This window comes from Sciurus carolinensis, chromosome 16 (genome assembly GCF_902686445.1).
Source record: "Sciurus carolinensis chromosome 16, mSciCar1.2, whole genome shotgun sequence".
Classification (NCBI taxonomy): domain Eukaryota; kingdom Metazoa; phylum Chordata; class Mammalia; order Rodentia; family Sciuridae; genus Sciurus; species Sciurus carolinensis.
This window is the reverse complement of record NC_062228.1, coordinates 28,270,346-28,292,538: the sequence shown is the minus strand read 5'-3', so window position 1 is coordinate 28,292,538 and position 22,193 is coordinate 28,270,346. Positions and strand designations below refer to the sequence as shown.

The following is a 22,193-nucleotide window of genomic DNA, read 5'->3' as shown; positions in this document are numbered from 1 at the left end:
TCGACATTTGCTAGAATGTGGCCTTGGACAAGTCACACACCCTCTCCGATCTGAGTTCAGTTTTCTTGTGCAGAAAAGCTAAATAACCGTAGCACTGTCCCACAGTGCTGTGTGGGATGACATCCAACCATATATGCAAAAAACCTGAAATGGTGTCACATAATCAGGACTCAATAAATATAGATGCTACTCTTTTGCTATTTTTTGATGACGTCAGCTGAATGCTAGACCCAGAAGTCAAATGAGTTCCTGATTTTGCAGGGGGCAGAATTTATCCTGAGAAGAAACAGATGAAGGTAAATAGGTACTGACCTGGGGCCCTTACGTGGTAGAAAGACTTAAGAATCAAGAGTTAGGCTTTGTTCCAATTCCTGACAGCTTAACCTTGTCTCACTCTAGATTTTTTCTCCTGAGAAATGGGGACTGACCTTCCTGAAGGTGGTCCATGAGGGTTTCCCAAGATGCTGAGGTTCTGAGTCCCCAGTGGGCTTCTCAGCCCTCTCCAAGAAAGCACAGGGTCTCAGGCACACATGGGCCTTCGGAAATCCTCCCGGCTGAAATCCTTGGGAGTCTCAAGACCAAGTATGAGGTGGTGGCTGGTACAGAGGACTGGGGTTTTCCAAACTCAGTGTCTTCACACCCAGCCTGACAGCAGGGGGTCTGTCCACACCCTGAGCTGGCCAGCCTGACCCTGACAGTTTAACTCAGCTGCACGATCAACCAGCCAGCTTGTGTGACCCCAGGCTGATGAGTGTGCCCACCCCTTTGTAGGAATGAGGATCTCATCCGGGACCTTTGACCTGGGGTCACCACCTCGATTTGTCCCATGACTCTGAGCTGGAAAAGGATCTGGAGGAACCGTTCCCACTGAGATGGAAATTGATAAGGAAAAATGTTCTGTTCTGCCCGCAGGTCCAGCCTAACTGCCTAAGTAAGGATCAAGCCACAGCACAAGTAGAGAAAGGCCTGGGGCTGTCATTAGCTTCATTCTCAATGTGATTCATTGCTGAAACCTGTTTATTTAACCAAAAATCACTTATTAAATGCCTACCAGATGCCAGGAACATAGAGGAGAATGAAAGAAAATCCCTGCCTTTAGGGGGTTCCCGGTCTCCTGGAGATATCCCAAAAGTTAATGCCATTTTACTTATTTATTTACTGGTACCAGGGATTGAACCCAGGAGCACTTAACCACTGAGCCACACCCCTTGTCTTTTTAATTTTTTTATTGAGAGTCAGGGCCTCGCTAAGTGACTGAGACTGGCTTTGAACTCAGCAGCCTGCCAAGCCACTGGGATTACAGGCATGAGCCACTGGGCCCAGCAGCCATTTTAGATTCTATAATCTAAGGTATGATATCCCAAATGAGAAAGGTGAGGTCCTCCCCTGTTCTTTGTGGCTCTTATTTCCCTCTGTATTGTAGTTCTGAGCACCCCCAAACACCTTCTAATTTGTTCCTCTTAAAGAGACCAAGATGGGAAGAGGCAGGAAACCATAATCTTCAAAGATCTTTTAATGAAGTCACAGCTTTGTTAGTAAAAATTAAGTCCAGACGGGACAGCCACATAAGGAGAAGTAACTCCACCTCAATTCCAGCCGCGTCGTCCTCCACTGGAGCTGGGTTTAATCTATCCATGGAGTGGGTGCCTCTTCTCTGGGGCTCTTCCTGGGTCTCAGAGGTGAGGCAAGAGGTCGACTGGAGGGACCCAGGGTGAAGGTAAGGAGAGGAACCCTCTTGGGGCCAGAAAAGTCAGTTCTCATCCTTTCATGTAGAATTTGCTTGTGTAGCACCAGAAATTGATGCAGCCAAGTAGCTTGTGTAGATGCTCCTGGCCTGTCAGTGAAATTCAGGGAAAGGAGCAAGAGATGCAGGACCTACTTGGACCGAGGACAGAGAGACCCTGAAGCCAGTGGGCAGGGCCCTCAGGACCTTGAGGAGAAGCTGTCTTGGGGAGAAGGCTGGAGCTGGTACCACATCTCAGTTGCCCCACCCCAGTGGAGAGTCTCAGTTGCCAGACTTGAATGATGTGGGCATGGTTTATCACAGGAATAGTGTTTTCCTGCAGAAATGGCCATGGGAAGCCAGCCATTTGATTGGCAAAGACTCTGAGGGGGACCCTACATTTGACACCAAAGACACAAAAATTGCTTTTTAGAAAAGACTTTGTCTTGTTCTCCACAGATGGAAGGACAGAGTGGAGCATAAGAGGGAGGCAGAGGGTGGAGGCTACAGGGTGGGAAATTTGGCCAGAGGAAGAGGCTGGCCACCCAGGTGGTCTCAGCGAAGTCTCAGCTGACCTCAGGGGAAACTCTGAAACTGGGATGGCTCCTCTAACTGGTCCAGAGTGGGGGTGAAGGGGCTGGGACTCTATGTTCCGGGGTGATTCGTCATTGAATGGGGACAGGGGATGGCCTTGGGTGAGGCAGCGACAGCCTGCAGTTGGGCAGCAGTATCAAGGGGACCACTGTGAGCTTCGTTCCTTGGGTCCGTCTGAGCGTAGTCAGAATTCACAGTTTGAGGAATGGTCTCAGGGCACCCACCTCCTCTTCCTGCAGCTCCTCCCGATTATTCTTCCCCCAGCTCCCCACCAGCCCTGGGTTACTCCATTCCTTGCTGAGTCCACTCCTACCCCCTCCTCTTTCCAGAGGTTCTCCTTACCTACCTTGGTGACCACCTAGCATCCTTAGTAACCACTGGGCTTCCCTTCCTGAGGGCTTGGCACTTGCACAGCAGGGTGCCCTCTAGTGGCTTAGTGTCTGGCAGCATCCATTGCACTCATGAGACAATTTTTTTGTTTTTTTTTTAAACTAAATTTGTCCAAAGGGCCCTGGCCAGAGACCCTACCACCGTGGATGCTTCTCTTTCCTTATGAGGCTGTGTGAGTGCATTGGTGTGCAGAAGTCTAGGTGTGTACTATTGCATGAGTGTGCACAGATGTGAATTTATGTATGTGCATCTTTGGGGTACCCCCAGTGGCTGAGCCCCTCACAGGCCCCTGAGACTCACAGGCCCAATGTGAGGCTGGTGCAGCCAGCACGGCCACACTGGAGATGGAGCAGAGCCACAAGAATGTGGCAGTTATGGTCTTGCAGGGCAGTGACGTCTAGGGGGTTTGCAATAAACCTCAGCTTCCAAGGAGCCGCTCCAGGGCCCTTTAGGAACAGGCAGCCTCGGCTGACCTCGGTTGCCCTTGAAGCCCGTTTCTGACTCTTGAGTCCTGCTCTGGTTCCCTTCCACAGGGGGCTTGAGCCAGCCAGCTGGTCCACATCCTCTTTCAGGAAAAGGCCCTGGCCAAGGGACAGCTTTCTGCTTTTTATCTGCATGCAGCTGTTTCACCATCCCCGCTTCCTTCGCTGTGACTCAGACAGCAGGAGAGGAGCTAGATCTCTAACTGGGCTGGCTACCTGCTGGCTGGCAGTGCCACCCAGAGGTTTAGAGTTGAGGACACGGGCCAAAACAATGCCTGGTTCATTGGTGGAGGCTGTTCTTTTCCTCTGTTGGCCCCGTAGGAGGAACAGAGTCGCCAACTGCAAACCGCAGCACTGGGACCTGAACCAGAACTCCCAGCCTTTCCTTCTTCCTGTTCCCTTGTGCCACTGGTTTCACTCCTCGGGCCGGCTGAACCATTTAATGTTTTATTTCCCACTCTGCCCCAGCTCTGTCCCCTGCTCCAGGTGTCCAAGGGAAGTAGCAGGTGGCCAGAGGCAGAGTGGGACTCAGACAGACCAGGTTTGAGAAGCAAGCAGCAAACTTACTAGTCAGGATGAGCGATTGGACTTTCCTAAGTCTCCATTTTCTCATGTGTAAAATGGAATCAGTGGTAATTATCTCTTAGGGGTGGTTTTAAATGAATACTTACCTAAAATCCTGCCTGTGGCTTGGTATATAAAAGGTGCTCAATAAATGATACTTGTTACTTCACCACCTTCACTGCCTACCTCCGTTGCCTCCACCACCACCATTGTTAACCAAGTGGACAGGTGTCGGTTCCAGTGCCGGACCAGCCCTCTCTGTGTGGGAGGGGGAAGGACAGGCAGGGAGTAAGTGGAAGAAATGAGAACTTGGCACATGGCATTTCAAAGAACTCCAACCTGGAGCAGGTACCGGAGCATGGATCAGCCTATAACCAACAGAATAGGTGGCTTGGCTGGTCCCAAACCCTCAGAGCATCTCCTTCTCTCACATCCCATTCACCTTCGTGTCCTTCATCTAAAATGGAATGTTCTGGAATTTTCAGGGTATGTTGGGAACAGCTCTAGAACTTGGGAACCAAGCAGGCCTGGGCCCAAATCCCAGATCTGTCATTTAGCAGCTGGATGACCTTGGTAAAGTCACTTAGTTCTCTAAGCCTCAGCTTCCTGGGGGCACCACACTTGTTTCCTCAGAAGGTTCTGGATGTTGTAAATGGGATCTTAGATATCCAACGCCTGGCCCGACTGGATACGGAGGAGGTGTTCATTTCCTGTAGTTTTCCCTATTCCCCACCTGCCGGCCCCTGTCCTGCCGGGCAGGGCCTCCGTCTGGCAGCATGTAGGCCGACACTATGCCCTTCATCTTTGAGAGCCCTGGGCTTCCTGAAGAAGGCAGAGGCCTGGGGTGAGTTTGCCCCTGGTTGCCTCCATTCTTTCTAGACTTAAAGCCCCAGTTTCCACCTTTGCAAAGTGGAGGTCGTAATACTCTTTGCTTTGTAGAGTCATTGTGACATTGTGTGGAAAGGGCCTGGAACTCAGTAGGGGCTCAGCCAGCGGGAGCTGCCGGTATCTGATGTTAAAGTCTCACGGAACTGTCTTTCAATATTTCCCAGTTTCCCCACTTTTCTGGTGTGGGCAGTTCAGAGTATTTAGTTTCCAAGGTTACGGCATCTCAGTCAAAAGTCAATGGCAAGAGGAGTTTGGATTTGGCCCGGCCAGCTCTGGCTGCATCAGGAAAAGGAACCGGCATTTTCCTTGGGTCACACTTGGCAGCCCCGGCTAATGTGGCATGCATCCTAGTGAGTCACCTCCCAGTGCCAGAGCCCACAAAGCTCACTCCAGGCCACCGGGGCACCTGAGCATTGGCTCTGGAACTCAGATGTGTCCAACTTCACCAGGGACTCCCTGTCAGTTACTGCTCATTGCCTAGGACCCCCTGGCGTTTCTGCTGTGCTCTGGGTGGGCATCTTCCCTGGTCAGAGATCTGAGCCTTTGGCTCTGTTACTCTCGGCTTTGCCTTCAGCCACTGTAACAGGTGAGCCCAACGGACTCGATGACCTGAATACGAGTCCTGCTTCTGTCACTCACCAGCAGTGCCAACAGGAACTGCCAGCTCCCTTCTCTGTCTCTCAGGGCTCAAAATGACACTGATCGTATATTGGGTCTATGGGCTGTCATAAGGTCTGCAAAGAATCCAGTGAGCTAGTGTTTAGGAAAACCATGTGCAACCTTAAAATGACCCCTATGAGAAAAGTCAGAAACCCAGTTGGATGTACCTTTATGTATTGTCTCTCCCTCTCTGGCCTCAATTTTCTTGCCTGTAAAAGAAGGGGTTGGGTTATATTGACCTTCCTGGAGTGATGATCCATGAAAGAAAGATTCTACGTTTAAGTGAATTTGGTGGAAGCTACACCTAGGATTCTCCTAGTGGTGTTTCGTAGCCCGTGTTGTATACGTAGCAGAGGCTCAGAGAAACCTGCAGATGTTACCGGTTTGGCCACAGACCCTCACTATTGCAATCGTGATTACCACTATTCCCATTTATTGTTATTAACTTCTCTGCATAACTCCCTTTACCTGCTGCACAACGCTCCTTGGGAAATGGCCAGGTGATGGAGCAGATGAGGGACACTGGCCACTCTTGCAGACACTGATCCAAGCACTGTGAGGGGCAGGGATCTAGGGTGTCACACTCTGCCTCTGTGTCCTCCAGGTGCCTTCCTGATTCCATACACTCTGTTCCTTATCATTGCTGGGATGCCCCTGTTCTACATGGAGCTGGCTCTTGGGCAGTACAACCGGGAAGGCGCAGCCACGGTCTGGAAGATCTGTCCTTTCTTCAAAGGTAAAGAAGGAGCCTGGGGGAAGTCAAAGGTTTTTCCCAAAGCCTTCTTTGGGAAATGCATTGCAAAGATGAGATCTGAGATAGATTAACTCTCCCTTCTAGGGAATATGCTCTAAAGATGAGATCTGAGATGAATCAACTATCTGTGGGATTCTTAGGTATCGACAAGGTCAAGAGTGTCCACCATTCAAAGTTACACAGAGAGCAATTGCCATGTCAGGAATAGCAACACACAAAGTCTGGAAACCTGAGTTCCAATCCAGGCTCCACCAGCTGAGTGACCAGAGAGAGTCTATTTTCATGTATGGGAAATACAGAAATGTCAGAAACCTAGCACCTCCGTTCCCTCCCCTCTTGCTCCCATGGCAGACATGATAAATTGATTGTGGATCTTCTCAAACTCAGCCAGAAAGGTGCCTTACAATCCCTAATGCAATTGATTGCAGATGGGATGCGATGGAGCCTGTTTGCATTTGGGACTTAGAGCACATCTGCAGAAAGTAGCCATGACAACTGGCATCCCTTGGCCTCCAGATGTCTGGCAGAAGGGTGTGGAGCAAGAGTTAGTATTGCCCAAACACTGGTCAGAGAACCAGGGCAATAAGGACAAGTGTGACTCCCAAGAGCCACTTCTCAGCTGGCAAGTGTCCCTGGATTAGCTTCTGCTTACTCAGTCCTGTGGTAGGTCCAGACTGATGCAAGAGTATTGTGTGTGTATTAGCATCTTTTCTCTTTACTTGCTAGAAATATGACTCAAACTGGCTTTAATATAAAAGAGATCTTTTTGATTGGTCTACTCAGGTATGGTTTGATCCAGGTGCTCAAATTGTATTGTTGAGAATCTGTGTGTCCCAAGTCTGTTTTCTTCTGTGTTCACATCATTCCAGGTACATTTGTCTCAAATGCTAACAAAGATGACTGTCAGCAACTTCAGGCTTAAAGCCTGCCAAGTTTAACTGTGACCAAAAGCAAACAAGCACACAAGTGAACAAACAAAACACCTTTGTATATTTGTGTCTTCATTAATGTTCCTCAAGAAGACTCTCATTGGCTATATTTGAGCAGTTTGCCAGGGTATTGATCCATACTGTGGTTATGGGAAAGCAGTACTCTGATTGGCCAGGCCTTCCTCCCGTGCCCATGATCAGATCAAGGAAGTGAGGGATTACCTTTACCCACGCCTCACAGGCTGAGTTACTTAAGGATAGTCCTTAAAGCAGGGCTGGGCAGGCAAAAATAATTTCTGCTGTAGGCAAAGCTGTAGAAGTGGCCTTAAAGCTGTGTTGGAGATGTTCTGGAAGATGAAGTGTTGGCACGGGAAGCAGGTGGTTGAGAACAGGACCCAGAGAACTCAGTGGGCTGATTCCGATCAGGGAGTGCTTGCTTGGGAATTCTCCCAGAAGCAGATCCTGAGGCAAGGATTTTAGTGTAAAGTGGGGAGGTGGTCCCAGGAAGTGCCAGTTGGGGACAGGCTAGGGAAGACAGCCCCTAAAGTGGTGTCATCAGGTCAAGTCCACCGTGGGCGAGCAGAGAGGGTGTGAAACCCACCGACCTCCTCACTATCCTGTCCAAGGGCCAACGGAGCAGGGTACTTACACTCCAAGTCCCAAAGTGGCTGCTCCCGGGCCATCTGATCAGCAGCAGGGAGGGCCACAGTGGCGAGGGAGAGCTCTCAGGTCGGTACCCAAGGAAAGTGGGTGGGAACGGCCATCTGCTACAAAACAAGAGAGAGGCAGGGGTCGGGGACGGTGGTGGTGGGTGCCAGATCCCCACAGGGCTGGCTCTGGCCTGGGCTGGGGAAGCCTGACCTCCGTGTGCCCACCCAGGAGTCGGCTATGCTGTGATCCTCATCGCCCTCTACGTTGGCTTTTACTACAACGTCATCATCGCCTGGTCGCTGTACTACCTCTTCGCCTCCTTCACCTTCAACCTGCCCTGGACCGACTGTGGCCATGCCTGGAACAGCCCCAACTGCACCGACCCCAAGCTCCTCAATGGCTCCGTGCTGGGCAACCACACCAAGTACTCCAAGTACAAGTTCACGCCAGCAGCAGAGTTTTATGAGTAAGTTGTAGACGCCTTGTCCTGGGCTTACTGAGGCCGGGGCAGGATCTGAGCCAACCTCCAAGGAAAACCACAGGTGGGGTGGGACAGGGCATGCCTATCAGCACTGAGCATGTGACAGGCCTGCTGCAGAGGTAGGAGCTGAGGATGCAGCCCTGTCTGCAGCTTCCTGGGGGACTTTTGGTGTGGGGCAGGAGAGCAGAGTGGGGGAGCCCATGCCAGGAAACACAGGAGGACGTGAGGAGCTGTTAGTGCTTTAGGACATAAAAGGCACTTTGGAGAGATTGCCAGTCTGTGGGAGAGGCTGATGAAGGGAAGCAAAGGAACCTAGCTGGGGCGGGCGGAGAAGGCCTCTCTGACCAGGTGACACAAGAATTGATGACGTCGGCCATAAAAACATCTAGGGGTTCATCCAGCAGGCTGTGGAGATGTGTGTGATTGGACTTCAAATCCTGAGGCTGCCAACTGACCCATCTGGTGCTGCAGTGTGTCAGGGGCATCCATGGGGACAAGTCGCTGGAGCGTATGAATGAATTTCCGGAAGTGGGAAGCAGGCTGACTCCATGCAACTCAGGGAGATTATTTGGACCTTGGGTGCATGAGAGGCTCTGGCTGATGGCAGAAGACAGACCATTGTTAAAAAAAGAAAAGCAAAAGAAAGGAAGGAAGCAAGGAAGGAAGGAAAGAAGGAAGGAAACTTTTTATGTTGGAAAGATTTTATACATAGAAAATTTGTAAAAATAATACCTGTCACCTGACTTGCCCTATTGTTGACACCTTATGTCACCATGGTGCAGTAATAGGAACCAGAAGATTAACATTCATGTATTATTAGCTGGTCTGCTACAGACCTTGGGCCTCATGTCAGTTTCCCCAGTTTCCCTGCTAATGTCATTTCCTGGTATTTAGTTGTCACATCTCCTTAGTCTTCCCTAATCCATGAGAGTTCTCTGGTCTTTCCTGAGTTTTATGACCTTGACACTTTTGAACAGTACCAGTCAGTTAATTCTGTGAAATAGGCTTCCGTTTGGGTTGGTTGGTTGGTTTCTCATCATTACATTGCAGGTGTGAATTTGGGGTAAGAATACCTCAGAGATGCCCTTGTCAAGTCACCCTGTCAGGGCTACGCCATGTCAGTCACTACTGATGATGTTGATCTTGAACGCTTGGTGAAGGTGGAGGCCCCAGCTTTCTCCTGTGCAAAGAAGTATTTTTTCCTTTTGCAATCAGTTGATATCTTTGGGGGAGATCCCTACGGCTATGCCAGTGTCTTGTTTCTCAACACTTTTGTCACATTTCTTAGCAATCCATAGATGATTCCTACAAGCAAAGCTCATCACTGTGGTATTTGTCTAATTGTGATGTTCTGTGGCCATCTTCTGTGACCTTCTAGGTCAATTATGGGAATTATGGAAGGATGAGTTGTCCCCCGTCTCCAATTATATATTTATTTATTTGGGTACCAGGGATTGAACTCAGGGGCACTTTACCACTGAGCCACAATGCCAGCCCTATTTTGTATTTTATTTAGAGACAAGGTCTCACTGAGTTGCTTAGCACCTTGCTTTTGCTGAGGCTGGCTTTGAACTCTGGATCCCCCGTCTCCACCTCCCGAGTCGCTGGATTACAGGCATGAACCACCTCCCGAGTCGCTGGATTACAGGCATGAACCACTGCACTCAGCTCTCCAATTGTTTATTTGTTCCATTATTCATTTATATCAGTAGGGGCTCCTGGATGTTTATTTTGTTGTGTGGTTTAATCCACAACCATCCTTCTTTCATGTGTTCCTCTGAATCCTCTCAACCGCTACTTTGTCCTTTTACATCCTTGAGGAGGGGGATGGCTGACTCATTTTCAACCACCTAATTTAGGATGTTTGCCTGGTGTGGTCCTCAGAATGTAGCATCCATTGTCCTGGCCCCTCAGGCCTAAGTGAGACCCATCTGAGCAATCCCTCTGCCCATGTGAGCAGTTAAGCACAAGCATGGGTTATCAGCCATGGGGCAGGGCAGATGAATCCCATGGACCTCTATCCTCAGGGTACACCTGATCTAGAGTGGAGGTCCCTGCACTTAGCTATAAAGAAACAGGGAGAACATGTTTTTAATCATGCAAGTCATGTATTTACCTGTTGCATAGACTATGTTTAATTTGATGCTTAAAAAGCTAACACCTTATCCCACAGGTCATATCTAAATAGACCAGCACACAGATTTACCCAGGACCATGATTGCTGCTTCCTGATCTAGAACAAAGTTTCCCAGAAAAATTTTCCACAATGATAGATGATAGAAATGTTCTATATCAGCTTGGTCCCATGCAGGGATTACTCACCACATGTGGTTCCAAGCAGTTGAAATGTAGCTAGTATATGACTGAGGTCATACTAATTCAATTCAAGTCTTAATTTTACTTTAATTCATTACCTTTTAATTGTCACATGTGGCCAGTGGTTACCACTGGCAGTGCAAGTCTAGAGCGCGAGAAAGACAAATTCACAAACAAGAAAACTTTAGTGTCGCTCCCTTTCAGTCCTGTGGATTCCCCAAGTCAAAGACCTGGGAGTGAGTCCTGGTGTTTTGGAGATTGGAGTTATTCCAAGACCATTTCCATTCCTGCCATCTTTGCACAATAGGCCCAGGAGGTTCAATTGGGTTAAGAGCAGCCTCTGTGAAGTCTGCAGCCTCCTGAGGCTCAGGGGAGTCAGTGCCTCAGGACCTAGTAACTACCCTTGCGAGTGGACCATTGCAGAGAATTTGCCGAGGGTCCTGTACCTGAACACTCACTGCCTCCCCCTGTGATTTCTATGGACTTCCAGCAGGCATGTGCAAAATTCTGTGGGTCCATAACTGTCCTCAGATACTTCCAAAGCTCCCCAAAGGATCTGAAATACTGCCATTATTTAAAGTGAGCATCTGCTCTAAGTGACAGCCCTGTCCCTGTCTCCCTCGCTCTCACACTAACAGTTCATCACTCACTGTGTGTACCAGGTCCTCTGCCAACTTTTAAGCCTCGCGCTCATTGACGTAAGTTCTTGTTACTCTTGTCCTCACTGTGCACAGACCGGACAGCGAAGCTCACAACCACGCAGGTGGCACTGTGCAAAACCACGATTTGGACCCAGGCAGCCTACACTTGCAAGCCCTCAAGAGCAGGCTCCTCCTTCCCTTGTGTACCCAGGAACCTGATTGTCCTCATGCATGCCCCAGCCCTGAAAGGCAGTGAAAGCACAGAGTCTGTCCCTTAACCTGTGTGTTGCGCTGGGCTCCAGCCTTTATAAAAGACTGTTATCATTCAGAGATGTTGCCCTAGTCCTGACTTATTTATCCAGATTAGATGGTGTCCCAGTTATTATGAAAAGTGCCTTTTCTCCATTATCTTTTACTCCTGATCACTGTCTTAATTGTCAAAATTGTCCTTATTTTATTATGAATGAGGAAATAGGCACAAACAGTAAGTGTTTGTCCAAGCTCATCCAACTTAAAAGTGACATTGAAAGTGAGTTTGAACCCAGGCAGTTGTGTCGCAAAGCCTGAGCTCTGAGCTCAATGGTTCTAAACTTTGGCTGCATGTGGAAATCACCCAGAGAGTTTTAAAACATGCTGCTGTTGGTTCCTGTGTCCAGGGACTTGAGTTTCACCGGTGTGGGTACTTCCAGCGCATGTGAGTATTTATTAACAGCTGCTTCCGTGATTCTAACACCTCGCCACTGCACCCCCTGTCATAGAACAAGATACCTGTGGGGATCAGGCTGACATCTTGACATGTCATGGAAAAACTAGGGTCTCCCTCACTCTCTTCTTGAGGAATGCAACCTCAGAAGACCCCACAATGTTTGGAGAGCTTGCCGGTGGAAGTTCTAGGTCTTTCCATTTTGAGTGTGGTTTGGACAGGGAGAGCAGTAAGGACTACGGAGTGAGGGGGTTTCTGATCCATGTCATTGGTCTCAAGCTTCCCCCACCTTATTTTCTCAGGGAGGAAAAAGCATGATCTTTCTTTAGCTCTTGGCTCCGGTTCTTATTAATCAAGGTGGAAACCGATAGCCTGGTTGTCTCCAGTCTGGTTGGTATCGGATTACTAGACCAATGTCTTCATGGCCAGCATGTCTGCCCCTGCGGTGGCACCCCGCGGAGGATTTGGAGATCATAGTTCTTTTCATGCAGCCATCCACTTCCTCCAGGCCCGGCTATGAGCAGAACATAGTGGAAGGTGACATTCCCATGTGCAGGACTTGGAGAAAGGTTGTGAAAGAGGGATGCAGACCTCCCCTCTTCTCTCCTTAACCCACCCACTGCAAACCCTCAGAGCTAGCCTGAACCAGGTACTGAGCATCTCTTCATATCCAAATCCCATTTCATCTTCTCAGTTTATGGGGCGGAAATTACCCCACTCTACAGACGAGAAAGCAGAGGCTCAGTTTTAGGGACCTGGCAGAGTTATCTGAGCCCAAGTTATCTGATCCAGGACTCCACCCCATATACAGCCTCTCTTGTCCGTCCTTCTCCTCTGTCCAGTTAGTCTCCGGTGGGGATGTGCTCAGGATTGGAATGCAGGGTAGGTGGGACCCCTTCTGGGGCATGCCTTTCTCACCTCCGCCCTGCCTGTGGGCTGCAGAGAGCACAGCGCTAGGCCACAGACTGTTTCTGGATTTTCCATGGCACTTGAACTTTTTATCTAAAGGCTTCTGCTTTTAAAACAACTCAGCGCAGTCTGGGGAGCCAGCAAGTGGGGCTCCCAGTGGCAATACTAAAGAGATTAGATAATTTTTTCTCTTTCCCCCAGGACTCCTGGCCAATGCTGACACCATCTTGTGCTCATTTAGGCAAATGGATTGAAACTCTCATTTAAGAGAACAAAACTGCTCTTCTTCCCAGGCTCAAGGCCTGAAGTCAAAGGGCCCCATGGCTAAAAGAAACTCTGAAGCTCTACCTTTATCAGTTAAAGTGCACTCTTGATGAACAGGTGTTCGGCAATAGGAAAGTTGTGTCCCATGCCGGCTCCTGAGAGGAAATCTCCCTCTACCCCAGTCCTAACCTAACCCTCTGAACTTTTAAATGTCAAGTGAAAAATTGAGTCTTTTTGGCCCATAGACTTTGGAAAACCTGGACAGAACTCTTCACGATGATTCACTTTCATCAACTGCTGGAAAACTAAACCAAAACCAAGTAACTTGTACCAACCCCCCATGGCTTGGGGCCTGCAGAGCAGAGGAAGCTAGAGTCTCATTTCTTTTCTTGGAAATCAGTCCTGGAGTCTGGTTCATTTTACTAATGAAACATCTAGAAACCATGACCACCCCAAAAGTGGCCTTCAAGTGCACACAGGGCTCATTTCGGCTCTTCCAGTGGACACTAGAGGCCTTTTAGCAAGATTTAGGGCAAGCGTATATGGGCCACCCTTTCCTTGATTTTAACAGTAAATCAGTGAAATGGTGAGGGACACCATTCAACGCTGCCCACAAAAGCGTGGGAAGAAACCCGATTGAGCATCAGGCAGGGTCAGGACACTCTGCCTTTGGGATGTGGCCAGTTACTCTTTTCTCCTCTTCCCTCTTCACTCTTTCTCTCTTTCAATAGGAAGACATCCTAAGTCAGGGGATCATTTTTATTTTTTCTGAGTTGAGACTAGCAGAACTAGTTTTGCCAGGCTGACAAATCGGGCTAGAAAGTGTGTTCTAGGATGCAGAAACAGAAGGTCCCAAGGCCTGCAGCCACGACACCTCCGGGATCATTGCATAGTAGCAGAGGCAACAGGTTAAGGCAGAAGCTGGAGCGAGCAGGGCTGGGGAGAGGTGGGGGCGTGTTTCAATAGTCCAAGAGGGAGAGAATGTGTTTCTGGCCTGAGACAGGGCCAGCAAGGACGCGGGTGGGGAGAGCAGACCAAAGGACGGATGAGGAGGAACTAGGCACAGTGACTGCTTCCACAGGGGAGATGAGGAGGGTAAGCAGCTTAAAGCCACAGCACCTGACCTGGGGCTGGAGATGGGCGTCGGCCTGGGCGGGGTGTGGATCTATGGGCTGCGCTCGCTCTCAGAGCTCTGCTGCTTCACCCCTGCTTGCCTGCACCCCTCTCCCCATCCCTCCTCCACTTGTGCACCCTGTCAACCCACCATGCTGCTCCACTGACTTGCAAAGAGCTGCTGGTCACTCCTCCATGGAGTCAGTCGGCTGGCTCCCTGGCTGAGCTTTCTTGGGCACTCCCTAACTCTTTGCCCTGCCTGCTGGACCCACTCACAGTGAGGATTACAGTTGCTGTTCGTGGCATATTTCCTGGGGTCCCCGCAGTGTCTCACATTCTGTAATTTAATCCTCACTGGGGAGTCATGTTACTGAAGAAGAAAAAGGCTCAGAGATAGGAACGTTTGTCCCCCTGCCTGTTAGTTCCAGCAGGGTTGGAATTCGCACCTGTTTGGCCATAGCTGTGTCATTACCTGTGTCACAGTGGGCACGGAGCAGAGGTGCAGAAAGTCCGTGAAATCAGTGAAAGGGTTCAGGTCACACAGGAACTGAGGACGGGGCCAGGATGGGAGCCAGGCCTGTCTCAGTCTCACCCCAAAGCCTGGATAATTTCTGTACAATATTCTTCTCTTTTCCTTCAAGTTCTTGCAAACATTAGACATGTTTGAATGAATGAATGATTGAATGAATGAATGAATGAACGAATGAAGCAAGCATACACAACATCAGTCATTGTCTCCAGTCCCAGAAGCAAACTTTAATTCCCACCCAAGGATAAGCCGGGTGAGTTCCAGACTCAGGGTATCGTTGTTCCTCATAATCCTGCAGTGGGTCCTCCCATGTCCTTCTCTCTGCTTCCAGCAAAGACTGTCAGCTGCCTCTCATCTGTGGACTCCTCTGACTACCCAGGCTCCCAAAATAGTCACAAGCCTATTTCTTAGGAGACTTCCGAGTCTTCTTTTCCTCAAGTTTAGAAAGCCAACTCTATTTTGCCAGGAAAGTAAAAGTTTCTGGAAGACTCAAAGAAGCCTATAATTTGGGTGAGCCTCTGACTCAGTGGGTCCAAGCTTTGGCTGCCAGCTGGCATCAGCAAGGGTGACACTGGTGTGGTGCCCAGGTTCCATTGCTCAAAGATTTATGAATTAATTGGTTGAGAACAGGGCCCAGATAGTAATATTTTATGACATAAAAGGTTTATAATTTTTTTTTTTCAATTTTGACATCAGTGAGTTTTAAAAGGGTAGGCCTCCAAGGATTCAGCCAATGGTGGATTGCAAAAAAAATTTGAAAAAAGATTTGCATCTGTACTGAACATGTACAAACTTTGGTTCTTTGTCATTTTCCCTTAAATGAACCAGTATAATAGTTATTTGCACAACATTTATTTTTGATTAAGCAAGTATAGCAGCTACATAGCATTTACTTGTATTAGGTATTATAAGGAAGCTAGAGATTATTAAAAGTATTCAGAAGTATGTGTGTAGGGTGTATGCAAGGATGATACCATTATATGTAAGAGACCTGAGCATCCTTGGATTTTGCTATCCATGGATACTGAGGGACAAATCTCTCAGCCTTTATGTTGCAGGGGCACAAACATGGCTGGCAAATGAGCCAAGAAACACAGAAACTGAAAGGATTAAAGATTAGGATCAGGGGAAATGAGGGAGCCCTCCAGGAGGAGGTGACATTGGGGTTGGGTCTGGCTAGGTATCCAGCAGTTGGCAGTAGGCTACAGCCTCTGAGCATCAGACTCACAGGATGATGGGCAGAGACCCATTCTGGGGCCCCGCCGCAGCTCCCTGGACCCTCCCAACACTTGCCACACTTTATTGCTGACCTGTGATTTTGTATTTAATGCTACCTCTCATGTTAGAATAGGAGTCCACCAAGGCAGGGACTGTGTGCCAGCAGTTTCCTGAGAGTATGCGAGGCCCCAATGGGCCAGCCAACTGCAGGCCCACAGTGAGGAATGCATGATGTGGGTGCAGAGCAGATGCCACACCCAGATGTCCCCAGGCCTGCTGCTGTGTCTTGCGAAGGTGTAGAGTTACTGGAGTAACCTCCCTCCCATGGAGCCCGCTGTACTCTATTATCAGTTGGTCTTATTTGACCACTCATTATGTGTGAGTGTTTCACCCACATGGAGGGAGCTGCTGTATAATATTCCACTTTATGAATATAGCATAATTTATTCATTCTATTGTTGATGGATATTTGAGTATTTTACAATTTGGGGTTATTATGTTCAAGGCTGCTGTGAACTTTCTAGAACCTATTTTCTCATAAATGTATGTACAAATTCTATTGGATAAATACCTACAAGTGGAATTGTTAAGACACAGAGTATGCATAACTTTAATTTTAGCAGATATTCTTAGATAGGAGGCTTGTTTATTCCTGACTTAGACTCTGGACAAGAGATTCTCAGGTTCAGCAAGACGAACATTTTGGATGGGGTAATTCTTTGTTATTGGAGACCGACCTGGGCATTTAGGATACTTAGCAGCACTGTGGTCTCCTATCATCAAGATCCCAGTAGCTTCAGGTCCTTTCAGGTCACGTCAGTAGAAAGCACCTCAGGCATTGCCAAATACGCTCTCAGGCGCAAGATCAGCTCTTTCTCCTCTAGGGAACTCTGCTCCAGAGGGTGAGCTCTAGAGAGCAGGCACCTTCCCTGTCTTTTCACTGTGTCCCCAGTGCCAGCCATGCAGCAGGTACTTCAGAGAGCCATCCTGGGTGCAGGCCATGGCTGACCAGAGCCAGTCAATGCGATGCATGCAGGGACCAGCGCTTCCAAGTCAAGGCGAGTGGCTGAGTCCTGAGTGTGCACTTGGGACAGGGCCCTGGTCTGGCCCGGGCTATCATCCCTGATGCAGTTTCCCCGGTCCCCACCTCTCTCCACGCAGACGTGGCGTCCTGCATCTTCACGAGAGCAGCGGGATCCACGACATTGGCCTGCCCCAGTGGCAGCTCCTCCTCTGCCTCCTGTCCGTCGTCGTCGCCCTGTATTTCAGCCTCTGGAAAGGCGTGAAGACGTCAGGGAAGGTAGTGTCTCTGTTTTTCTTTCAGCCGAGAGGTTGGTCTTGGGGAAAAATATTTATTTTTCTAGCTATAACCACGTGATTGATGAAAAGACATGATAGCTCTAAGGACCGAGCCGGGTTCGCCTTCGGCTCTGACTGACATGGATGGATCCCTTCTTTCCCCAAGCCTCAGCCACCCCAACAGCAGAGTGAAGGGGTGCAAGTAGATCGGAGGCCCTCATGCTCTCCAGCTAAAGCTCCCCTGACAGCAGAGACCAGGCACTGGGACACTCCCAAAGACCTTGGGACAAAACCTAAAACAACTCTTGACCTGATTTGCTTTGCTATATCTTGAATGCTGACCTAAAACTGCATGCAAATGTTTCATGGAACGTAATCATTTGGAACATAATGGAATATAATCATTTGCTTTACTATAAAATCCCCACCCCTCTGAATTTTTGAGTAAAAGAGAATGCTCCTGAGGATATCTAGATGTATGGGGTGGCTTTGTGTTTCCTTTGAAATAGTGCTGAGTGCCTCCAGGGGTCTAGGTGCTTTGGAAGGAAGGACACAGGGTTAGATGGTCATCAAAGCCCCATCCAGACGTGGTATTGTCAGCTTGGGTGACACTGCCCCCTGTGGTCAGCCTGTAAAAGTGGAGTACACTTGGAGAATGGCCTGCACTGATGCTTAGTTAACCTGAGGAACAACCTGGGGACACCAATCCCTATGGGCTCCAGAACTTGACTGTATTAAGGAGAACAGAGCTGGGAAAGTTCTTTCCCGTATTTTTCTTAGCAATGGGTGTGTAACAAACCACCCTGAAATGCAGTGATTTCAAATAGCAAATATTTGATTATCTCATGATTCTGGGCGTTGACTAGGATCAGTTGGGATGGTTCTTCTGCTCCGAGTGATGTCGTCTGGGCCACATATCAGGAGTCTTGACTGGCCTGAGCATCCTAGATGGTGTGTACACATTGCTGGTAGTTGGTACTGACTGGGGGTTGAGTTGGAGCTGTTGGTCGGAGCACCGGGAAGTGATTCTACCTGGCTTCTCTGTGTTGCTTGGGTATCTCACAGCATGGTGGCTGTGTTTCCAGATCACATTCCAAGCAGACAAGCCCTGATGTGCAATAGCTCTTCCAGTCTCTGCTTGCATGATGCTAGCTATTGTCCAATGGCCAGAGCAAGCCTGTGATAGAGACTGGAGTTCATGTGGGAGGGGATTACACACAGACACCAGTTATTGGAGTGGTGGCAGTCACTAGGCAAGTCTGCCAAGATTAGATAGGGGTGAATTTGGAAGACACTTCATTCAGTAACTGGTTTTGGAAAGCAGGGTGCATCAAGATTCTGTCAGGTCCTTTGAAGTTCTTCCTTATGTCTTTGAGAGCAAGGAAGGGCACAGGGGACCAACAGTCTTTGGGAATGTAATCTGTTAAAAACTGGAGGTGGAATTTCCTATCGGCATATTGGGGATTCAGTGTTTTCCCTAAGGAAGGACTAACATGAAATGCAGATCAGGGTTGGAAGGAATTCTGGTGTATAGAGCAAAACCAGTCAGGTCTACTACCATCCCAACACCTGGCACACAGTAGGTCTTCAGTAAATATATGTTAAAGGACTGAGGAATGGGTGGGTAAGTAAGTTTGGGGAGCTTTATTAAGTATTCTTTTGAATTCAGTTCAACTTATCAAACTTATCAAACTATTCAACTTACTGTGGACACCTACTGTATGCTTGGCTTGATGCTAGTACTGGTGATGCAAGAATAAGTAAGACAAATGCTTTCTTCAAATTCTTACAGTCTATACGTATTACAGACGGGTTGTGGGCCAACCAATGTCATGGTCTTGGGTCTATATTCATGGGTGTCTCCCTTTACACTAACAATGGTTACAATCTATATATGCTATTATATATCTTGCTTATTTATATATTTATTTATTTTGTGGTGTTGGGGAGGAACCCAGGGCCTCGTGTGGGCCAGGCAAGCACTCTACCACTAAGCACAGCCCAGCACTTCTTGCTTTATATTTTAAAGTTAATTTTGCCTTGGAGATAATTTCACATTATGTGGTCAGGTCATACCTTAATAGAAATACAAACAGTGGGTTTTTAAGCGGTCATGAAGTCAACGGAGTGGGTTTTGCCACACGTTGTTAACATGAGATATGCTGGATAATCAGAGGGCATTGCACAGAGGAAAGGAAGAGGTGTTTCAGTGAAGGCAACCTGTATGTTGATTCGTAGTTTAACTTGACATAGAAAGTCTTCCTTACCAAAGGTCATGGTCAAAAAGCCTGAGATGCTGCATTAGTAGAGGAAGGGAGCTCTTTGAACCCAGAGAGTCTGCAGACATTGTGGAGAAGATGGCCTTTGTGCTGGGTCTGTAAAGACAGGAATGGGAGAAATGAGGAGGCAGGAAGAGGTTCTTTACATGGACAAGGCTACAGAGGTGCCCCAGCCCCGCCTAGTTCAGTGCTTTCTGTAACTCTCCTAGCTACGGGGACTCTCCCAGCCCCCTCAGAAGCCCCGAGGGGAGTCACGATCTATTCTGTGAATGACAGAAGTACGCTCTACTGGCCGATGTGTGGGGTCACCACAGGCTTATAAAAGGGCCGGCCAAGATGGAGTTCCCCACAACCACTGCCAAAGGGGTAGAGCCCGCCCCGTTGAGCTTAGTACAGAGCAGAGCATAAGCTCTTCACAGGCAGCCAGCGGAAGCTGCAGAGAGGTCAGGAGGAGCCGAGCAGAGCAAGCTCATTTCCTCTTGCCAAATGCATCTTCAGAGGTGAGGAGGAGGATGTGTAATGAAGGGTGGGAGAGTTGTATCACACCAGGAAGTCCCCCCGTGTGGAAACAGGAGAAGTGAGCCACAGGAGCCCCCCTGCATGTGTCCACTGAAGCCACAACCCACATTTTGCGTAAGTCTCCGGTGTTCTGGCAGCTGAGAAGGCAGAGGCCCCAGGCAGTCTGTGGGGAGGATTTTTAGAATGAGGAACTTCGCTTAGGACATTCCTGTGCCCCATTTTTAATTGTTTTTATAAATTGGCTCATGAGAAAACCAAGAATGTTTCTGATTTCTTCCGGGACTACATCGGGAACAGGACACAGCTTTCATAGCAGGCCTCCATGGCTACAGAGCCTGCCTGCAGGGACTCAAGACTGCACACACTTCCCATCTTGGCAAGTGAAGACGGGGCTTCAGAAGATGCTCACTCCAGGGCCCCTGAGATGGTGGGGGTGGCTCCTAGTGATGGACAGGCATGACCCCAGGCCATACACCCTGTGATGACTAGTTGGCTAGTGGGACACCTCAGGGTAGAAGGTGAGGCCTGCCCCAGGGCTGCCATGCTGGAGCCCCACCCACCTTCTGGATCTCCCGCACCCTGCCTACTCTGTGAACATTGGACTCAAACTTCAGGCTCTCCTTCACTGCAGAAAAACTGAGACGTCGGAGTTGGTGGGGATCAGTACCACTCTCCCCACTTCACTGCCAACCTTTGGACTCTCAGGGGGCTGGGACCAGATGGATCACCTCCTGAATTCTAGCAGAGACGATGCCATTGGGGAGATACGAAGCCAGATCAATTCAAAGGAAACCTCAGCTCTAGAACATTTAAATAAAAAGATAGTCCTGCTACTTTCATATTCAAGTCGTAAGTCGAGCCAAGTCTTACCACTACTGTGTCGATACAGGCTGGTCCTGGCTTGCCTTGGTAAGTGTTTGGACCCAGTTGTAATGAACAGCATCATTTGCATATGAGCCATCATATACCAAAAAGCACGTAGCTCAGTGTTTTCTTGAGTAACATCAGTGCATAGCACATTCCCCAAAAACATTTTTTAAGAAACTGTGCCTCATTATTAGTGAAAATGTCCCTGAGATTCAGTTCAGAGGACCACAAATTCAAAGTCAGTAAAGGTTAAATTAATACTCTTTCACAGTGACAGTGTGGACATTTTTGATCTTTGTTAGACCTTAGAGTAGGTCAAACAGAGCTTCTTCAACTTGAGTGTACGTAAGGATCACTGGGAGGGTTTGTTAACACTTAAATTCCTGGTCCTTTCTTAGAGTCTGGGAACTCTTGGGGCTGCTGATGCTAATGTTGCTGGTCCACAGACTCCACCTTAGTCTAGGCAATTCTTTGTGCAAGACCTGGATTTATAGTAAGTCTTGGATACCTTCAAGTGAGGTATACTTACCTCACTGTTCTCCTGGGCAGCTCTTTTCCATTAGAGAGCTCTATTATTCAAATCTTCCTTTCTTGGAGTCCAGGTCCTCATTTTGATGATAAACAATTGGTTTGAGTTTAGTACCCCAGAACATCACAAATTATCCACAGAAGCATGAGGTGGGTAAGACATTGCAGGTGATAGAAAGAAGTGGCATTCCTTGGGGGTTAAGAACACTTGCTAAGACCAATGCACTGTTTGTTGTCGTCTTTATCTCATGCTCAAGTTAAACTTGAACTCAGAATTAAACTCTTAATATGAGTTTGGTTTCTCATAGCCAGAGATGCATTGCAAGTTGAAATTCTGAGAGCTGAGAGACCTGGGATGGAGACAGAACCCAAATGTCCCTTCTGTTTGCCCAAGGTGCATACAGGGCACACGTGAGCAAGGGCGAGCTATTGCCTAAGGATCCAGGAGCCTCCCTTTTGACACAAAGTCTTAGGCAACTGACCTCCCATGAGACATCAATTCTGAGAACCTTCGACAAGACTTGGATGGTTTAGTTCGAGCACATGTGCATGGGCAAAGTAAGCTCCCCTTTCTCTGTGCTTGACTGTTGCCATGGTCAACTCAGTCATGCTCTGATGTGTTCCTTGGAGGAAGCTGAATCCTTGTTGGAACCACACACGTGGCAATGCAGGGCCACCTCCAGGTCCAAGGGGAGATTCTTTGGAGTTAAAATGCAAGATTTATTTTTTCTTTTTTTGATGGCAGTTGTGTGGTCACCTCTAACCTGCTGGGATGGGCAGTGCAGCGTGGGCTTCAGCTACAGACATGAACTGTAGGGACCCATAGTAGATAGGACCCCCTCACAAAGGCATGTGTGGATGCTTCCCTGAGTTTTATGTTAAGGATGCATTT

The 22,193-nt window shown here is 48.5% G+C and overlaps 1 protein-coding gene across 2 annotated transcripts in view; it reads left to right on the top strand.

Moving 5' to 3' along the window:
* Positions 1-22,193, top strand: part of Slc6a2 (solute carrier family 6 member 2) — a 40,313-nt gene that overhangs the window by 5,353 nt on the left and 12,767 nt on the right. For both annotated transcript variants that reach the window (XM_047530025.1, XM_047530026.1), the window contains exons 3-5: positions 5,906-6,037; positions 7,864-8,101; positions 16,971-17,109. In XM_047530025.1, the coding sequence (XP_047385981.1) occupies positions 5,906-6,037; positions 7,864-8,101; positions 16,971-17,109 (509 nt within the window). The remainder of the gene's footprint in view (positions 1-5,905; positions 6,038-7,863; positions 8,102-16,970; positions 17,110-22,193) is intronic.